The following is a 20,566-nucleotide window of genomic DNA, read 5'->3' as shown; positions in this document are numbered from 1 at the left end:
GTAAAGCTTAGAGGTGATACAGCCCTTATTTGGGAAGTAAAAAACTTCTAGGAGTTAACAAATAATTTTGGAGTATACCTAGTCAGTGATTAGAAAGGTCTTGATGTATTTGCTTTATTTGTTGGGTTCAACAAAGGATTTTCTGAGAGGAAGGTAATTTTCTGAGTTCTTGTTGTGGGAGAGCATAAATGTTTCTTGGCACTTACCAAGCTGAAGCTCCCCCAAATTATTTCAATGTGAAAGAGCATTTTAAAGAGGATTTTAAAAATCATTGATCTTTGTAGTTATGTTTTACTCTGTAATATGTGACTTCAATTTCACTTCTATCTTTTGCCCCTAAGAAGGTTATTTTATCTTCTTGGGTATTGACTGTCTCAATGTAAACGTAAGACTGTCTTTGAACAATGCTGTTGCATGTATATAGTGAAGATGAAAAGTAAAAGCATATAAACCAGCATGTTCTAAATCTCTGCTAAGCAAAGCAAATCTGTTAACATATCAAGTTCTAGAGGTGACGGCTGGGTTTTAAAATATACTCTTCAAAATTGGATTGCATTTGTATAGATTTTTTAGAAGAAACTCATTTTAAGTAAAGTCTTATCACTGTAGCTTAAGTGTGTCTTTATGTGATGGTATCTACCCCAATAGAAACATTTGCACTGCAATTGCGCTGAGCATTTCTGAAGTGAGGAAGTGCAGGGCATAAAGTTGCATCAGTTTTTGCCAACATGGCCGTAGCCTGTATAACACATATTATAGAAATCTATTTCTTAGATAATTAGTTTATAACTATTACTGTTTATTTATAATATTGAAGAACTCTGGTCAAGGTAAGGAAGACCATTGTGGTAAGTGATATAAATACATAAAGCAACGTAATGCTTACGGATGTGCCACCCGGACTTGCATTTGGTATGCTGTAATATAAATTATATATATTTTTTTTTTCTTCTGCTAAAGTGTTATTTTTCTGTGAATGGAGTGCCATAAGCATACATGACTATCAGGTTCTCTTTGTGGTTTTGCTAACGCTGAGTGATAAACAACAATATCAGCTGTCAGTTGCAAAGCAATGGTATTTTATGAAATAGTAAGAAGAATTCTCCCTCTAGAGACATGAGGGATTGTACGGGTGCCAATCAAGCCTTGGCAGTCTGTCATACTCATAGCTTGGTCTCCATAAATATTCTTTGCTGTTAACTTTCTTGCTGGGGTGAAAAATGTAACTTGGTTTAGATGCTGTGCGCTCAGCTAACAGTGTGAGTTTAACCTCCACACAATGGAAGACGGAGTGACCTCATCCTGACTTACAGTGCAAACAGAACTGATGGGATGATTAAAAGGACATCAGTGGAAGATTAAGGCAGAATCCTTGGTATCTAGGCCCGGTGATTAGAGCGGGATAATGAAGCAGCAATAAGCGAGTGAGCAGCAGGTCAAGATCCCGCGCAGGCGATTGCTCCCAAGCAGCTGCAGGCTGCCAGGGCGGCAGCAAAGGAGGAGGAATTTGCCTGCTCTGCCTATAATTGTTTTAGCTCCCAAGTTTCCCCTGCAAAATCCTCATGGATCTAACTTTTTTCTGTTTTCTTTGTCATGGTGAGGTCAGAGGGATGGTGGATCGGAGCCCAACACAGGCATTTGTGTTAGAGCCGCAAAAGGGATTTTAGTTGCTTGCTGCAGTAAAATATATATATATATATATATCTACACATACATACATCTATATATATATATATATAGTCAGGGTGAGGTGCCCTTCCAGGGCAGTGTCCCAGTCTGTGCTCTCCTCTCATGTCATGGATCTCAGCCTTCTGGAGAAATTAGAAGATCAAATAAATTAGCTCTCCACAATTACTCTGTCACACAGAGAAAAAGTAAATTTTATCCTCAGGTAAAAGACGTTTGTTTTAATGTGGCTCTACTAAATAATTTCTCAAATGACAAGTCAAACAGTAGCTGAGTATGATTGGAAAAAAAAAGATAACTTTGTTTTAAGTTGCGCATTTGCTATGCTTATACTTTAGGTGAGACAGATATATGAAATAATAATTACTTAAACATAGAGTTATCTTCGTGCTTTGTTTTGATATACACATATAATTCTATAGTCTGAGTGATGCTCTTACCCCTAGGCTAAACTGTGTTAAAACTGTTTTCCTGGGTGTTAGCAGAAGTTGCAGCGTATCTCACTGAGCTAAACTTGTGTGTGTTCAAAGGGGTGTGCTTCACTTTGAATGACGCCTCTGCTCGCACTGACACAGGTCAGTTTGACTTTTTGCCCAGTACTTACGTAAGAAGTCAGTACAAAAAAAAAAAAAAAAAGAGTTTATGAAATTTGATCTGTACATCTTGTATTTGCTGCCCAAAGCTATTAATTGATGCCCAGAGAGAATGAACAGCACAAAGCACATCCTTGATTTTGGGAGCTAAGTGTAGACCTGGGAGGAACATTTTGAAAAAAATTAATAGTATTGTTTCTCTTAATACGTTTTTGTTAAGCACACAGAAAGGAAAGTAGCGTCTTATGAAAGACAGAATATTTTTCTCTATAAAAAAATATATATTTTAACATAGAAATAAGGTTATAAATCACAGTCACTCAAAGTGATTACTCATTGATGGAAGAATAAGAGGTAGTAGCCAAACATGGTGAAAAGCTTTCTTTTTTTGCTTCCCTTTTTTTTCTTCTCCTTCCAGGTTACTTTTTTTTTGCAGTTTTTCAGAAATCAGTGCATGTTTAGAGGGAAATATACCCTGGAAAATAAAATTTTAAACCCAAGAAAATTGGTAGCTGGACTAAGGGCCAAGTGAAGCTGTTTAATTTTTTTTTTAAAGCTCTTGACGAGATTTATGTTATCAATATCCCTTTTATCAGGAAGTGCTGTGTGCTTTGGCAGTGTGCGTATATAATTCTTGCTCAACCGTTAACTCCAGTAGCACACAAACTATCACTGTATTTTTCCAAATTGATAGTTAACAGATATCTCGGTCACCGAGCAGAGACAGCCTTTGCTGGAATTGCCATCTCTTTTCACAGCTTTCTAACACCCTGCACAGCCCTTCTCCTTAGGGTCACAGAGACTCTAAGAGAGTTATATAAAAGCAAAGATATTTAGAGAGAAGTTTACCTATTAAGGTTTAGTGTTGAATGCAGCAGATCCTACCCAGTGCTGTGGGATCAAGGAAGACTTTCTGGTTCTTTTTCCAAAGCCAAAACTTACATCTTTCTGATAGTTAAGAAGCAAAACAAAACAAGAAGAAGAAGAAAAAAAAAAACTTTAAAAAAAAATCCCCCCAAATTTTAGAGTTAGGAACTGTGTTACACAAGAGCAGTATTTGAAACGCTATTTTGATGTGTTGTAAAATCATGTTGTAAAATCATGACATTAAAAAAAAAAAAAGCTTTTTCTTTCAAGAGTTATATGAAGGGAAGGGACGTGACTGCGAACTTTTAAAATTTGAAAACTGAACACCTGGAGATAATTATATTTTAAAATGTTTCCAGGCTGAGTCAGAGTTAATGGAAAATGGGAACTATATTAGATTGGCAGATGATTAGTAGAATTTATCATTATAATATGCCTAGCATAATAAGCATGGTGGTCTTGATTATTCAGTGACAGTTTGTGTAGTAATTTTTCCATTAAAAGGCAATGTCAGTCTGTCAATAAATGCAGAGAGCAAATATGCCATGCGTAACACGTCTGGTTTCCAAAATAATATTAGCTTTTCCCAAGAAAAGGAGCCATCGCTGGTCTTCAAGTGGTTTACAAAACAGAGCTTAAGCAGATTTCACTTAAAAATGTGAGTTTTCTAAAAAGATTGAAACATTAAAGATAAGCAAATCCTAGTAGCAGCCCTACCTCTACTTGTACAAAAGTCAACATGAAACAGGTCCAGGCAGGTTGTGAAAAATTAGCTGCAAAGTCTTCCTATTTTGTTGATAAACTACACAAGCTGTGGTTACACGCAGGAGGAGTGAGTGAAAGTTTCACAGACTTAAATTGTTACAACATCTCTTTCAGAAATTGTCCCAAAATTCTAGAAAAAAATCTAATTTGGCTTTGTGTGTTCCAAATCGTATGTCTGTCTGCAGAATGGAAATTGCCTTTGACAGGTAGACGGTCATCTTGGTGTGTGATCAGCCCTTAGCCAGAGTTCTCTTAGGTCAATTTGTTTGATTATCAGCAGCTTAAAACACTTTCTTTGTTTATTAACTCACTTGTGTTAAGGCTGGTGCTATAAAACATTCATGCAAGTAGTAGTTGGTAACATCGCGGTTTAGCACTAGGACAGTGTCAGAGAAAATTGCCAGAAAAGAAGTGTTTGTATCATTTGGATTAATAGCTCAGATTAATATTTTGTCAAGTTTAGTCCTAATTATGCAAGGAGTTACTCAGTCTTATTCTAGTCCCTTTCTCTTCTTATCTGCCAGGTTTTCTCCAGGGAAGTAACACCCTCTCTTCCTGAAAAAAAAAAAAAAAAAAATCAAAACATACTCCCAAAGATATTGCATTAGTCACCCGCTGGATTATTAGAGATTATTTGTAACTGCGATAAGACTTTGGACTTTGAATTTTCTAAATATACAGAAGGTGGAAGGGTATTGAGCAATTTTTCTCATTATCTCGCAGAGTAATCTCACAGGGTGTAGCATCGCTGAACTAATGGCCCTCAAATAGTGAGTTATCAGAGCTGCTTGGGGGTTCTTGCCATTGCTATAAAAAGCCATTTGGCAGTAAGTGGTACCTCCTATTAGAAGCAGAGCCATTTACTAGAACATAAATATGCAAACATACTTCACTTGCAAACTCTTCAATGGTGTCTGGTTCTAGAAAACTGAGTGGGTGGTTTTGAACATCACGCTCGTTCTAAGTACTGTAATTTTAAAGCAGTTGGTTCTTGGGACAGGTGCTAGATTGCGGCATTTGTTACGTATTTCTGTTGAGCAACTCACCTGACCTCGCAGAGTTTTTTGGTAAATACTAATTAGGAAGTGATGAGACTTTTGCAGGAGGTTCATTAGGTAGTTTGCATTCATTTTGCGGTTAAACAGAGAAGCACACATCGCTTGGTTCAGTCGTGGAGACCATTTCTTGACTGGAGGTTCCTCATCTAAGCTCTGTGTTTTTTTCATTATTATTTTTTTTTTGTCCCTAAGCTAATGAACATATTTAAAATGCTGCTTCCCTACCTTTGTAAGAAATCAGCTTGCCAGGTGTTGGACTCCTCTGTTCTCCTCTTGCACTGCTGGAGCAGCTTGATTTTTTTTTTTTTCCTCCAGCTATTGGTGTCCCACCTGAGGGAGCCAACCTGCGGGTGATGTCCCTGACAACACTGGTGAGGGGTTGGTGCTGTCTTGTTCCATGGCTTCCAGCGACCACGGAATCACACAATCTTCATGGTTGGAAGGGACCTTTGAGATCATCGTGTCCAATCATACACACACAAAAAAACCCCAACGATCTTGGGCACTAGAGCATGCCCTGAAGTGCCACGTCTACACGTTTCTTAAATACCCCCAGGGATGGTGACTCCACCACCTCCCTGGGCAGGCCGTTCCAGTGCCTGACCACTCTCTCAGTAAAGTAATTCTTCCTGGTATCTAATCTAAACCTCCCCTGTCACAACTTCATACCATTTCCTATCCTCCTGACCAATGGAGTCCTGGTTGGTCGTCGTCTGAGTGGCGTGTGATTGCTGTAGTTGGGGTTTTGGGGAAAATGGGTCATATAAGCAGAACATGGATGTATTAATATGCATTCTCCAGAGTGTTACAGGCTTCCATACAGGTTGCACTGAACACACTTTTGAGTTGTTGCAAGTTCATGAGTAGCCTGCTACTTCACAGTTTAAGTAAATTTAAGTCAAAATCTGTAAACTGATCCTGGGATTGATGGGGGGTGCATTTGGGCACCTTTTAACAATATTTGGCTGAGAAAGAGGTGTTACCACTGTGGAGGAGAAAGGTGCCTTTCCACTCCCCTGACAGACCTGCTGATTCTTGGTTCACTCTTAGATCTGTGGTTTGCATATAGCTGATTGCCAGACACGTCTCGTAAGCAGGTGTTGATTACACAGATCATCGAGGAATCACAGGTGTCCAAATATCAATCAAGCGAGCGGTCAATTAACATGTCCGTGTGTAGGCAGAGCCGGGTACTCCCTGAAGCAGTCAGGTGTTTTGTGACTGGGAATTCATTGTTCCAAAGAACCACCTTTATAATATATACTGTTTAAACTGAAACAGTGCCAACAATATATTAATGTTAAGGGTTTAATGTTAATTAAATGGGGTTTTTTCCAACACATTCATTGATAGAACCTGATTACTCTTAATTCAAACGTTCAAATTTTAAGCCCATTCCTTCTCTGCAAGCCCTAACCTATTATTCAGGAGAACATCTTAGTGTGAAACTAGACTAGAGTCCAGGTCCCAGTGATGGAGTGACATGATGATATCGTTTAAATTTTTTTTTTTTTTTTTTTTGGTAGAAGAATATGTGTTGTTCCTTTTGATCCTGATGCTCCTATAGAATTAATAAGAGGAAAACAAAAAAACCCCACAACACCCCAAAAACCAATGTAGGTCAATACTTGAGCTGCTGTTCTTAGGGCTTTCTGCACTGAAGGTCTAGTAGACCATACTAAAATGTTGTGAAAGCTAAATTGTTGGCTCCAATATAATTTTGACCATGAGGAGACATACTTACAGAGATTTGTTAGCCTTTAAGAAAATACGATGTTTAAGATTGCTTGGCCTGAGGATAAAGGTCTCTTTGCTTCGTGTGTCTGAGGCCTAGGTCTGATTCTCACTTTCTTGTTCTTTAAGATGGAGAGAGAGTGGGGGGTGTTATTAAAAGCCAAGCTTTAGTGAGTGAGGAATGTGGCTCCCAAAGTTAAAAGAGACTCCTATAACCAGCTGGGGACCAGCAATGAGTGAAGCCTCATGGATTACAGTCAGGCTTGAATCCTCTGTGCTCTGTGTGTGGTGGGGGACCTCCCAAGCCAATAAAGGGAAAAAATGCTAATGGAGCAAATAGCAACATGAAGTGTTTAAGAACTGTTTCTGTATGGGAGCTGAAACACCCTTTTTCTTTTTTTTTTCTCCCTTTTCAGAAAGAAGACACAGCTCCTCCAGCAAGCCGCCTTTGACTCCTCCCTCCTCTTCAGTATTTTCCCTCATTTCATCTTTCCCTTCAAAAAACAAAGGTAGCAGTGGAAGTGGGAGCAATCGTTCATCCAGTGGAGGTACTAGTGCATCATCATCGAATTCCAAGTTGTTGAAATCACCCAAAGACAAGCTGCAGATCAGCGGAAACAACAGGTTAATGCATTCGGTACAGCATAGCAAAGTTCCCCATGATAAAATGTGAGTATGCGTTTTGACAAAGAATTAAATGTTATTACTTTCAAAGGCACTGCTATATCAGTAGAACATCCTTTTGTTTCAGAGAGTATTTTGTTTAAGAGATAATCACTGTAAACTCCTCCAGATCTTTTCCAGCAGCCAAGTCTAAGATTATAGATAATACTCATTACTATATTGAACAAGACCTCTTGCAAAGCTGCATCTTAAATCACTGTAAACAAAGGTCATTTTACTAGGGACTCTTAATTCTTTGATCATAAGGGAGTTCAGGTGATTTTTGAACTGCAGGTGTGAGATCGCAGAACTGATAATATAATTTACTGTCCCAGAATGGGACATTTCTCACTGGACATAACAGGCCCATTCCAGTTGCTTTGGTTACGTGCTGTATCCATGAATCCAAATAACAGTTTCTGAAGTCTGTGATGAATCTCTCTGAAATACTTAACAAGGTAAAGGGGACAGAAGAGACATCATAAAAATGTGAAAATAAAAATGATAACAATAAGAAAATTGGGAATAAAGGAGAAAGGTCTACATTTATTTGCATTGTGAATAGATCAGAGTATTGTTGAGTAATAACATACTTTAAGTATCATAACATACTTTTTATCATTTACTACTATAATTTTCAATTTTCTCCCCCTTTGTTTTTCATAAACAATAGTATGACTCCATCTGTCAAAGTGGAAAAGATTCATCCAAAGATAGATGGTGCCCAACTGAAAGCTGCTGTTGGTCCAACTTGTTCTACTACTGTGAGTTCCTCAATAAAGACTGGCCTTAATTGTCCCTCAATACCAAAGCCACCCTTGCCTTCCCCTGGACAGATACTGAATGGTAAAGGTCTTCTCTCTGTGCCTCCATTTTTGGAAAAGAAACCTGAAGAAAATACAAATAATAGGAAATTTTTACATAAAAGATTGTCAGGTAATTGTTTTAAATTATTATTTTCTATATTCCTCTTAGTAGTATATCTATAGAAATACATACATAGAATATACCGGAAAAAGTTTCAGAAGTAAATTAACACTTTTATAACACTGTAACTTGTAATTAGGTATGTTTTATGTATTAGAATTTAGATCTATAACTTGACATGCTCTTAAAGGATGCAAACAACTTGAAATGGGGCTGTTGCTTTCAGAAACCATGCAGACCTCAAAGGCCTGTCAGTTCTTACAGTTTTAAAATGACACTCTTCTACTATCTTTAAAGATTTTTTTGTCCTTTCCATACAGAAGGTCCAAATGTACATAGAAAATGGAATAACTAGCACCTCATAAACTCCAAAATGCAAACCCAGTCTGTTCTTTACACTTTTCTACCAACTTTGAGTGTTGGTAGAATGGTAGAAGAGGTCTTAACACCAAAACCACCAACAAAGAAACCACCATTTCTTTGTCACAGTTCGCATTGATGGTGACCTCTGATCCTGACATGTAGGATCTGCTCCTCCTTTGGAGTCTCTTACAGCTGTAAATGTCTCTGTTCAGTTTGTAGACTCTAGATCTCTATTTCAGAACACCATAAACTTGCTGAGAGTGTAGCAAATTTTATTTGTACATTTTTATTGTGCATTATCGTTTGTACATTTGCCTGTGTTACATTTGAAAATGGTTTCAAATCTGGTTAATTTTTATAATGAAAATAGATGTTAGTATTTCAGAATGTCTTTTGATAACTTTTAAATACTGTGTATCTTTGACAGAGAGAGAATTTGATCCTGATATATACTGTGGTGTCATTGATGTGGAAACCAGGAAACCTTGTACTAGGTCTTTGACATGCAAGGTAGGATATCTTAATCAGAATACAATTGTGTAAAGTTCAAATTAATTTTTCTGAGCAATGTGATAGCAAACAGAAAGCTACAAATTTTTGCTGGCGGTAATTACCACTGTAAATGATACCTCTCAAAACATGTTGCCCAGAACCAAGAAGGGATTGTTTTCAAAATTGTTAATAATTTTTTCAAAAACATATTTCTTAAAGTAACCTGGAGATTTGTATTTTTATATAAACCCTTTAAACATGGATGTTTATGTGGAACAGATTATGTTACTCCTCATGCAGGTAGTAGGGGGCCGGCATGTTCTTCTTTTTGGGGATAATCTTTGGGTTGTAGATCATGAATTTTAAAATTCCTCATAAGCATTAAAAGTATCCGTTGTTTATGAAAGATTTAAGTGCATCAAGCCCTCCCCTCTCACATCCCCTCTTTTCCTCCCCCCAGCAGAATCTGCAGCAGATACTTAGGAAGTATTTGTGTAAATGCTTGATGTACCACTACAGCCAACTCAGAAATGAGCCTTCTGAAAAAGCCACGAGTATGCCTGGAGGTCAAACTCTAAATTAAACAATACTTAAAAACTTTCTGGCAGATTAAATGTTTCCTCTGGCTCTAAGTCTTGAGGGACAGAAGGGTATCACTCGGTCCCGAGGAACCAAAAATCCCAATCCCCTGCAATTGTGTAATATTTAGCTACTTTCCTGCAAAACAGCTGAACTGTCAGTAGGGGAAGCATCTGGTAAATAAACCACCTACAGAACAAAGGTAAATGAAGCTGGTACTAATGCCCCAGAGGAACTGAACTTGGACACATTGCCCTTTTGGAATTACAGGGGGGAGGCAATTGCTTTGCTAATAGAGGAGGGAAAAGCTTCAAGATTTTACAGGAGGAGTAGGTAAATCAAAAGTGTAAAAGAGAAAGAAAGTAAAAAACATTCCTTAGCAATTCTTTATATTGTACCTACTCATAACATATTTTTTTGAATTGCTATTTGTGTCTGAATTACGTAATAATAATGTTTTATCTACTAAAATGAACCCAGTCAAACCTTTTGTGCCATATGAAAAAAGGTATTGTATGTGACTTTGACAATTCAGAAAAAATAACTTCTATCTATTTCACTTTACCTGGAATTTGTGCCTTATAGACACATATACATCTTGTGATGTGTAGCATTCGGGACACTCAAAGGACTTCCGAGTTCTGTCTGACTGTGGATTCCACTGTATTTTTTTGCCTTCCTTAATATCTGTTTGATTACATTAGTTTTCAAGGAATATATTAGTATGTAGAAGGAAGCAAAGTATTTTTATAAATATTTTTCATGTCTCCCATTGAAAGTCTGATTTTAAACATTGTTGTCTTAAGCATTTTCATAAGTGAAAGTAAATGTTTAGTATTTTTGGTTGTGCAGTAGATGGCAATTAAAATAGCAATGTAGAAAAGATTTCTGATTCTAGTCTTAACCTTACAAGAGCTTTGGTAGCTTTTTTTGAAAAGAAATTTGAAAGAAGCCTTTTATTCAATTGCTAGTTCTTGTTACTTTGTATCAGACAGATATAATCAACCACCAACTGATTTTAAAGTTTGTTTTCTAAGTCCTTCTCCCATTTGTTTGCTAAACCACGAGTGGGATTATTTTTCTGTTTTAGAGCTCCGGACACGTGTTTTGAGTGTTTTGATTTCCACAGATCTAATAGGCTTAATGGTTTATGATTAATGATTTATTTATGGTTTTGCAGACACATTCCTTAACCCAGCGGAGGGCTGTACAGGGTCGAAGAAAACGATTCGATGTGTTATTAGCCGAGCACAAAAGCAAAACCAGGGAAAAGGAACTTCTTCGACATTCGGATCATCATCAGCAGATGCCCCCTCTCAGGGAACCACATCCCTCACCTACTAAAACTTCCCAGGAGCTGCACCAAAATTCTCATGGAGTTACTCTTACAGAATCAAAGCCTTTATTACCTAATAAACCCAAACCTCACCCCCCCAGTCTTCCAAGGTAAGGAAAATCTGCAGATCCAATGGTATGAAGTTAATACTGGTAGATTCATCAGGTGGATTTTGAAAGAGCGATATGGATCTGTTGAATGGGGCAGTATTTTTGCTCTAGGCCTGCTGACTGTCTGCAATTAGCAATTAACAAGCTGAGCTGTAACTCCTAATGAGGAGGGTTTGGTGTTTGAAAGAGTAAAAGCTGACTTGCACCAGTGAAAATGGTGCAATGTTGCTTTTCCAGGGGCACCATCCTGTCCTTCCTCTGGGTGGATGCGTTGTGAGACTATGGAAAATACCAGAAATCTGTTAAATGTAGATTTCCTTCTGTCAGTAAGCACTTGAGCTTGGAATTTTTAACTAGACTTGGTTCAATAACACCTTTACTGCTTGCCTTGCCCAGGCCTCCAGGCTGTCCAGCCCAGCACAGTGGAAATGTCCCCAGCGAGTCTCCTTCTGTCCACGAGTCCCCGCACCCTCCCTTGCCTGCAGCTGAGCCAGCATCTCGGTTATCCAGTGATGAGGGAGAATGTGATGAAAAAGAAGAGCCTGTTGAAAAACTGGATTGTCATTATTCAGGTCATCATCCTCAACCAGCCGCTGTACGTTTTAAGTAAAAGTTAACCTTGGTCTTTTGCTGGCTCTGGACTTGTAAACAAATTACTTGGGGAGTTTTAAGGGTGGTTTTCTATTGGTTATGGGAAATTTCTTTTCCTGGATTTTAAGAAAATTATTTTGTTGCCTGGTAGGCAGTGAGGTTTAACTGTAGTTGCAAAGCAAACACACTAGAAAAATATTTATGGAGCTCACTTCCCCAATCCAAAAGAAATCAAAATGCCAAAATACCAAAGGTAAGATTGGTAACGGCTCTGGAGGGCTGTGGTTGTGCAATAAGGACATGGAAACAGTGCCTTTTGGTGAGATTTTGTTATTGGACTTCCCACACATATACACTTTTTTTTACTCAAGGCACCAGTCATCACAGTATTTAAATCTTGACCAAAGCTTGTTAGTCCAACTAAAAGCACAAGCTTTGTTACCCGGCCTGTATGTCAAATTATCTCCTTTTTTAAAAAAAAAAACCAAACTATGAACAGATAGCTGATAACTCCTAAGAAGTAGAATGTTACATATATATTTACGTGTAATGTTTTTATACACACACACTGCTGTCCTTCCCTGTTTAATCAAAGGGATTCAAATTTGACTGCTGCTTTTGGCTGTAAGTGTGGAAGTATCAGATGGGATGAAAATAATCCAGATAAACCAAGGCCAAAAATTTAAAGTAGTTGTTACACCATAGAAATAAAAATTCTAATTTCTTTTTTTTATCCCTGATTTAAACATCGAAAAGCATATTTAGCAATATTTATTTATAAACGAGTACATTGTTGTTCAGAGAGTTGTTACTGAAAATAGAAAACGCCAACAAAAAAAATCTGTCTTTTCAGTTTTGCACATTTGGTAGTCGGCAAATTGGAAGAGGTTATTACGTGTTTGACAAGCGGTGGAACCATATTCGATGTGCACTTGACTTCATGTTGGAGAAGCATCTTAATTCACAGATGTGGAAGTGAGTAGAAGTTGAAAGAGTTCTTATTCTTCTTGGTATTTGTAGAAATACGTAAAGCCTGTGGTTCTAGTCAAAGAAGAGGAATCTTGTGTTCAGAGTAATGGGATCAAGGGGTGATAGTCTATGCTTTACATCTTTTGCAACAGTTAACTGGCACAACTAAAATATTTCATTAAATTAACAGTCAGCCTCAAGATCACTTTAACGTAGCATTAAAAAAGATAAAAAAGACATCGAGGTGCTGGAGCGGGTCCAGAGAAGGGCGACAAAGATGGTGAGGGGTCTGGAGAATAAGTCTTATGAGGAGAGGCTGAGGGAGCTGGGGTTATTCAGCCTGGAGAAGAGGAGACTGAGGGGAGACCTTATTGCTCTCTACAACTACCTGAAAGGAGGGTGTAGAGAAGTGGGGGCCGGTCTCTTTTCTCAAGTCACAGGCAACAGGACAAGAGGAAATGGCCTCAAGTTACGCCAGGGTAGGTTCAGGCTGGATATTAGGAAAAATTTTTTCACTGAAAGGGTTATCAGGCATTGGAATGGGCTGCTCAGGGAGGTGGTTGAGGCACCATCCCTGGAGGTGTTCAAAAGACGGGTTGATGTAGTGCTGGGAGGTATGGTTTAGTGATGATGCTCCTTGTTTGTTGTGTGGGTGACTATTTTTGTCAGTTAGGTTGACGGTTGGACAAGATGATCTTTAAGGTCCCTTCCAACCTAGAAGATGCTGTGATTCTGTGATTATTAGACTGAGTATTATTCCGAAGGATTGTAGCTATGTAGGTTTTTGTTTGTTTTCCTGTCCGCCTGCAGGAAAATTCCTCCAGCATCCAGTAACACAGCAGCAGTTCGTGCACCGCATCGGACGAACTCGATGCCGACGTCCCAGTACGGTGTCAGCCCCGCAGGTTTCCTCTTACCCACCACGGTTATGTCATCTCCAGCCTTGGTGTCTCCTTCCTGCGTGTCCCTGAATAATAAATCGGTACCGTCACACGGAACGACACTAAATGCCAATCCTGCCACGCTGGGTGCGGTGGATCCTGTCTGCAGTATGCAATCAAGACAAGTGTCTTCGTCCCCTTCAACACCTACAGTGCTTTCCTCTGTACCTTCACCTATGCCCAGCAAACCTCAGAAAATGAAATCCAGCAAATCTTTTAAACCTAAGGAATCTTCTGCTGGCAGTGGCACCTGTAACAGCACCGGCAGCGTCAGTAGCAGCGGCGGCTCAGGAAAGAAGCGTAAAAACAGTTCCGCACTGCTAGCACCTTCTCATTCCACGGAGTCCTTTAGGAAAAACTGTGTGGTTAACTCTGGAAACTCTGGGACCTCCTATCATCCGTCGGTGACAGCTTCGTCCCACAGCGTTGGCCTCAACTGTATGACTAGCAAAGCTAACTCCGTTAGCCTCAAACATGACCAATCAGGGAGGGGTCCTCCGACTGGAAGCCCTGCAGAATCCATCAAGAGAATGAGTGTGATGATGAACAGCAGCGACTCCACGCTCTCCTTAGGGCCCTTTGTTCATCAGTCCAGCGAGCTGACTGTAAACTCACACAGCAGTTTTTCACATTCACATCCTTCCCTTGACAAATTAATAGGAAAGAAAAGAAAGTGCTCACCTGGTTCGAGCAGCATAAACAGCAGCAGCAGCAGCAGCAAATCAAACAAAGTTGCCAAATTGACATCGGTGAACAATGTTCATGCAAAACACACTGGTGCAATCCCAGGGACGCAAGGACTGATGAACAATTCTCTTTTTCATCAGGTATGAAATTTTGTCTCGAGCTAGGCCCATGTAAACGTGCTTCTTCACACGCTTATCTTATATGTGTTCTCTTAATTATTAGCTACTCAATTCTGGATCTCTTCAAGTAAAAGACAGTTCTCTTATTTTTCCACTACTCATTTTGGTTGTTATCATAGTACAAGATTTTTATAAACACTCTCATAAAGTGTAGCCTCTTTTTTTAAAGTCACCTTAATTATGACATTCCAAGTACCTTGGATGTTGCTGTGAATTGCTCTCAGATAAAATTCGGTCCTCACATTTAAAAAAAAAAAAAAAAAAAAGAATTAAAAAAGTAAATCTTGCCAGCCAGCCATTGGAACCGAGCTGCGCGTCTCAGCCTGACTTCTTGTTTCTGTGGCAGTAATAAACATTCTACAAAGTGGAACGTGATGCTGATAACAGAACTGTGATACTGTGATAAAATAAGCCTATTATCCCAAGGTGTCATTGACTAACTTCTTAGTAATAACCAGATTAAATGTTATAAATAAGATAGAAACCTTTTTAGTCAGTTAAGCAAATGGATTTGCTATAAAGGAAGCAGATCTTATGAATATATAAGATCCTATTTTAAAAATCAGTTTGGGAGTTTGGTTTTTTTAAAGAAATTACACTGGAAAAGTTGTGTATTGGGAGAGAAAGTTCTTGATAAGTTGGGATGAGAGGTAATTTAGAAATCAGAAGCTTGGGCTTCTTAGTAATACTATTCAAATTGATTTGGAGGATCACTTGGAGGGGTAAAAATAATTTGATACAACTCGAGGAGAATATAGAAGGTGGAACTTTAGAACTAGATTTTTTCGAGATTGAAAACCCAAGAAACATTTTGTTTCATCTGGTGCTAATAACCTGAACTCTGTGTACCTGGAGAGGTAGGGGGTCAGTAAGAGCTTCTCTAAAATGGTTTCTTAATTTTCAGTTTCAGCCATAGAGGAAGATTTTCACTCTTGTGTTTACTGTAACAACAAAAAAAAGCATTCAGGTGGCTGGATTTATTTTTGGACTTAGAGTTACTATTTCAACTACGCAATATAAGTAAAGGAGAAATACAATTTGAGTGAATTAAGGAAATCATGTCTATAACCATTATAACGTTAAAGAGCTTTAGCTTGAGAATTGTCAAGTCTCGGAGAAACCGACCACGTGTTGCATTGTACCTGCTGATTCTCCCCAAAATGCGCTCTCATTATCCAGAAAATGACTTTTGAGGGCATCTGCTCGGTCAGCCTGGCTCACTCACCCTTCTCTTTCTTTTGCTTGCTCAAAAGCCAAAGGCACGTCCCTGATCGCTCAACGCACCACGGTGAGAAACCAACTGGACAATTTTCACTACAAGCAAAACCTCCATCTGGATTTCTGGACTCCAAGATGCCTTGAGTTTTCCCAACTTCCCATGGTCCTCAGGTGTGGAAATCTACTGGACTGTCACTTAAACAAGGAATTTCCCTGAAGCCATGTCTGTAGCAGCGAATATACTAGAAATGGACACTGGATGAAGTTCAGCCACGTAATTGCTCTTATCAGTGTTAAGGGTGGTCTGGACTGTTTGCTACAAACCTGTGAGATTTTTCCTTACAGGAGTACATCATCTTGCCACTATTTGACAATAGATGGGTTGGGCAAACGAATGTTTTCTGGGGGGAAATAAACGTTACTGTGGACTTATTTTTATACTGATGGTGTCTTTTGTAGGTGATAGCTAACCAGAGAGACACCCTCAATGGAGAAGACCCCACTACAAAGGGGAAAAAAAAAATATGTGTGAGGCACAATGGAAAGAAGCCCTCAAGAAGGGAAATATGGCTTTAGTGTTTTTATAGCAATGTTCCTTTAATGGAATACAAAAATAGCACAATTCAAAAAATAGTCTGTGTTTTGCCCAGCCTTTTGCAAGTAATTTGGGATAAGAAGCTACCAGGGGTTAAAAAAAAAAAAAAACCAAACCACAAAACAAACCCAACAAGAAAAAGAAAAACTTGTTTGACGCCATCACTCAGAAAACAAGTATAAAAATGTCGTACTTGGATGATACAAAACCTATTTTCTATTCTTTTGAATAAGATTTGATTGCAGAAGAAAATAAAAGTAAATTTTGTTTTTTAAAAATATCCAAAAACATCAGACAAAGGCAAATAACCTCTAAAACTATATGCCCAAAGAACGTATTTATTGACCTATATTGTATACCGTAGGCCTTTGTTATTTAAAAAAAAATAACAACTGTATTGGTTAAATTAGGCTGGATTTGTCTTCCAGCCTGTAAAAAGAGCCCTTTTAAAACTAAGTATTTAAAGTATTTAAATATTTTTTAAAAAACATAAAAGTCAGTTACTTTATGCTTTGTTTGTATAACTAGATCCTTAAAATGTTTTGCTTTCAACCACTCGGTAAGATTTTTTTCTAAAACTCTGAAATAAAGGCCAATTTGACAGCCAAGTTCACCATAAAGCGCAGATTTATGCATCACAGTCACCCCACAACTCCCCAGCCTTTCTGAATAAAGGGGGCTTTACACAGTTTTATATAGTCCAGTCAATTTTTTATGAAATATTTTGTCTTGCTTCAAAACACCTCAAAAGTGAATTCTGCTAAAGGGCTTATCGTAATTTGATTTGATCCGTCTGGATGTTTTTAAGCTTTTAAACATCAGGTAAAGTCTCAAAACCAACTAAATTTTTATTGAGGGGCAAAGCAAAGGCAAACAAATTCCTAACCAAGAAGATATTTATTATTCTTTTTTTTTTTTTCTGCCTTAAAGGGGCACCAGCTATTGCTGAGAAGAGACAATCTGAGCCTGCCCAGTTGTTCGCGTAGCCCAGCCTTCTCCCCAGTTCTGGTGGCAAGTCGTACATCAGGGAATCCAAAGCCACTCTGAGTAGCAGTTGCTTAATTGTTTACCTAACGATGCTTTCAGTTTAACCTGAACTCGCTACGAAATCCTTCTTACACAGCAACACAACAAGAAGCCTCTATGCAGACACTTTAGCTTTGAATTGATACAAAAGATCGCATTGAGAAAGCAACGTACTACAGATACCTATTATGCAAACTTTAAAAAAAAATAAAAAAATAGAAATAACTAGACAACTTTTCAGGAACAAAAGGATTCGTGTTTGATAAGGTGCCCTGTTAAAAGGATGGTTAGAACTGCGATTGGTTTAACGTTAAAGGAACCAAAGCGATATGCCACAGAGAGAAATCAAAGAGTATTAAATCCCGTGTGTTTGGAGTGAAATCCGCGCTCTGACGAAGTCCCTGGGGCAGAGCTTCCACTTCAGGATAGCGCCACTCACAAGTGCAATTTGACTCTCGATAGACACAAAGGTAAAGGACACACAAATTTGGCGAGATGGAACGCTAGCGAGTTTGTGATCAAACTCTCCTCTTGTGTTTTTAATTTTTTAATTTCTTTTTTTTTTTTTAAGGTTCTGTTGATCTGAAAGCATAAATGGCAAATTTGTGCTCCTTCGGTAGCGTGCAGACTGTGTTGAAAAATGTAATTCCTGAGTGCTGCTCCCCCTGCCTCGGGGGGGTTTAAGCCATTGGGAGCCCAGAGTTAGAACATGGTGAATTCCTCCTGCCCTCCAGCATAGACCCGCTTGGTTACAAGCAGAACATTGTTCCTGAAGCTTTTATTGTCACATAGATCTTACTGTAAATAATTAAGGAAGCTTAAAATTAATTCTCTTTTTTTTTTTTTTTTTTCCTTGCAAAATTGAATTTGCAGTGGCTGGGTTGTTTCTAGACAGATTTTTGGTATTAATTTAAGAGATACAGTTTTTATAGTCTTTCCAACTTCTCGTTATGACTCCTGCAGTTTTCTTAACCTAAAAAATTGCTGCAATGATGAACAAAGAATTATACAAGAAAAAAAAAAAAGCATACTTTTGTATCTTTATTTTGGAATTTCTTGTTCTATTATAAATATTGAAGTATCCCTATTTCAGAAGACATATTTTGTTAATTGATTGTACATATTTAAATATGTATTTTTGCACAGGTCTTTTTTTCTTATATCCAGTTTTGGTACAATTGAGATCATCTAGTATTTATTTATTAATTAATTAAAAAAAAAAAAGGCAAAAAAAAAAAGAAGGAAAAAAAAAAAAAGCAAAATACCTTTTTATAATTTGAAGTGGTTCACTGCCAAGCCAATAGCTAACATGCCTACTTTGCAACTTTAAGGGATGCCTCCGTTTTTTGTGAAAGCTTGTGTCCCTTTTTTCATGTCTGGGGAGTGGAGAGGTGGGAAAGCCCTTCCCTGGGGGGGACCCCCGAGCGCGGGACCGGAGCCCAACTGGTCGATCCGGCATTGCTTATCAGTTGCCTGATTCCCAGAAGACTTTTACATTTAGTTAAGTGACACACTGCTTCTCTTTTAATTTTTTTATTTTTGTTTTTTTGTTGGTTTTATTTTTTTTTTTTAGTGTTCGTGTGCGTGTGCGTGCGCATTTGTGTGGGTCTCATGTGGTTAAAAAACTAACGGAAAAACTGAAAGTGCCTGATATAACTAGTTTTAAGCTTGGACTGTTTAGACAGCTTCTCCTTAAAAGACTTGAATGTTCAGTTGAAATTTTGGAGCTTGCTTTTTCCACCTATATATAATATATGTGTGTGCGTATATATATGTATGTGTGCGTGTATATGTATATGCACATACATATATATATATATTGTCTGAAATTAATGAGATGGGTTGACAAAAGAAAGCGAACGATGCTGGTAACTTTTGTAAAATCTTTTAATTAGAGTACCCCGTGTTGGAACAATCCCACTGATAACTCATATTTAATATAACGCCAAGGGTTTGAAATATGGTTTTAACCAGCAGTTTATTTAAATGTCTAATTTTGGGAGGGGAGGGTATTAATTCATAAATTAAATGATTTAGGAAATGTTCAAAATAGTTGGTATTCCAGGAAAAAAAACAAAACAAAACAAACCTGAGTAAGTACCTCTTAAAACCATTAGAAAATAAAAGATGTGATTTCCACATGACATTTCTAAGGCAGTTGTCTTCCTGTAAGAGTTCTCTTGCCAAGGAATCTCTCTCTCGTCTTTCACTCATTCTGTCCTGGAGGAGGGAATTGGGCTTGGAAAGATTCTTAAATGTTTCACTGTTCAGCAGAAAATAATCATTTTTACCTTTTGTGCGAGATATTTTACGTTTTAAAGAGAATTTTAAAATGAGCACTACATAATGTCAATGTGAATGTAGGCCTTGAAAAAGCATCTTGCTCGGTGTTGAGCCTGGTTCTAAAAGCAATCTCCTGTGTAAAATGTGTGAATAGTTTGATAATTTGTATACATAATCAAGAGCATCTGATCAGCTGAACTCTGTGTTGGCTGCTGTATAGTACATGAACAAATGTCATGGGATAGAAAAATTACTTTGGATATTTAAAAGAAAAAAATAAATATATAGTCTATTTGTTTTGTAACAAGTTTCTGTAAATAAAATAATTTATACTATTTATAAGAAAAAGTTGTGCTTTGCTTCATGAAAAAAGATTAGTTTGTTGAACAAACATGTTACTAAAACAAGGCAATAAAATTAGGACTTTTCAATAAATGAGGTTGGTTGCATGGAATACATTATATGTTTCTGCTTCATTATAAAATCATTCACCATTAAAGGAAACCATTACCTGTACCGGTGCTTATGTGAACTAATTTCAGAGAATTGGACGTGGTCAAATTCCATCCCCATCCCTGGGCATCACGGGGGGGGGGGGCTGCATCCCTCCCCCCTGGTACCCCAGGGCTTTTCCCACCCGAAGGACGTTTTGTCACTTAAGGTTCACTCTTTATTGTTTTCTAAGTAGACTAATTGGAAGCAGCTCTTACAACCCCAGATGCAGTATGTTGCGTGATCATTTTTTTCCTCTTCTTTTTTTTTTTTGGTCAAAAAATAGCATCTTCCGTGTTCTGACAGTTTAAAGGCCCAGTGTGTGAATTCAGCAGGTTTAAACACTCCCGTGGGCTTTTCTCTGCGCGTGACTCGGGGCTGGCGTGTGGCGGGTGCCTTCTGAGGAGCCGCT

General features: G+C 38.1%; 1 protein-coding gene across 1 annotated transcript in view; it reads left to right on the top strand.

Annotated features, from left to right (window-relative positions):
• ATXN7 (ataxin 7) overlaps window positions 1-20,178 on the top strand; it is a 64,409-nt gene extending 44,231 nt beyond the window's left edge. The window contains exons 3-10 of the mRNA XM_014946866.1: window positions 7,120-7,372; window positions 8,040-8,302; window positions 9,084-9,166; window positions 10,908-11,173; window positions 11,570-11,768; window positions 12,618-12,739; window positions 13,544-14,501; window positions 15,794-20,178. Coding sequence (XP_014802352.1) covers window positions 7,120-7,372; window positions 8,040-8,302; window positions 9,084-9,166; window positions 10,908-11,173; window positions 11,570-11,768; window positions 12,618-12,739; window positions 13,544-14,501; window positions 15,794-15,811 — 2,162 coding nt within the window. The 3' untranslated portion in view covers window positions 15,812-20,178. The remainder of the gene's footprint in view (window positions 1-7,119; window positions 7,373-8,039; window positions 8,303-9,083; window positions 9,167-10,907; window positions 11,174-11,569; window positions 11,769-12,617; window positions 12,740-13,543; window positions 14,502-15,793) is intronic.
• Window positions 20,179-20,566: the final 388 nt, after the last annotated feature.

Source organism: Calidris pugnax, unplaced genomic scaffold (genome assembly GCF_001431845.1).
Source record: "Calidris pugnax isolate Ruff unplaced genomic scaffold, ASM143184v1 scaffold81, whole genome shotgun sequence".
In the NCBI taxonomy this organism is placed as follows: Eukaryota; Metazoa; Chordata; class Aves; order Charadriiformes; family Scolopacidae; genus Calidris; species Calidris pugnax.
Note: the sequence above shows the minus strand (reverse complement) of the source record. Positions and strands in the feature narration are given on the sequence as shown.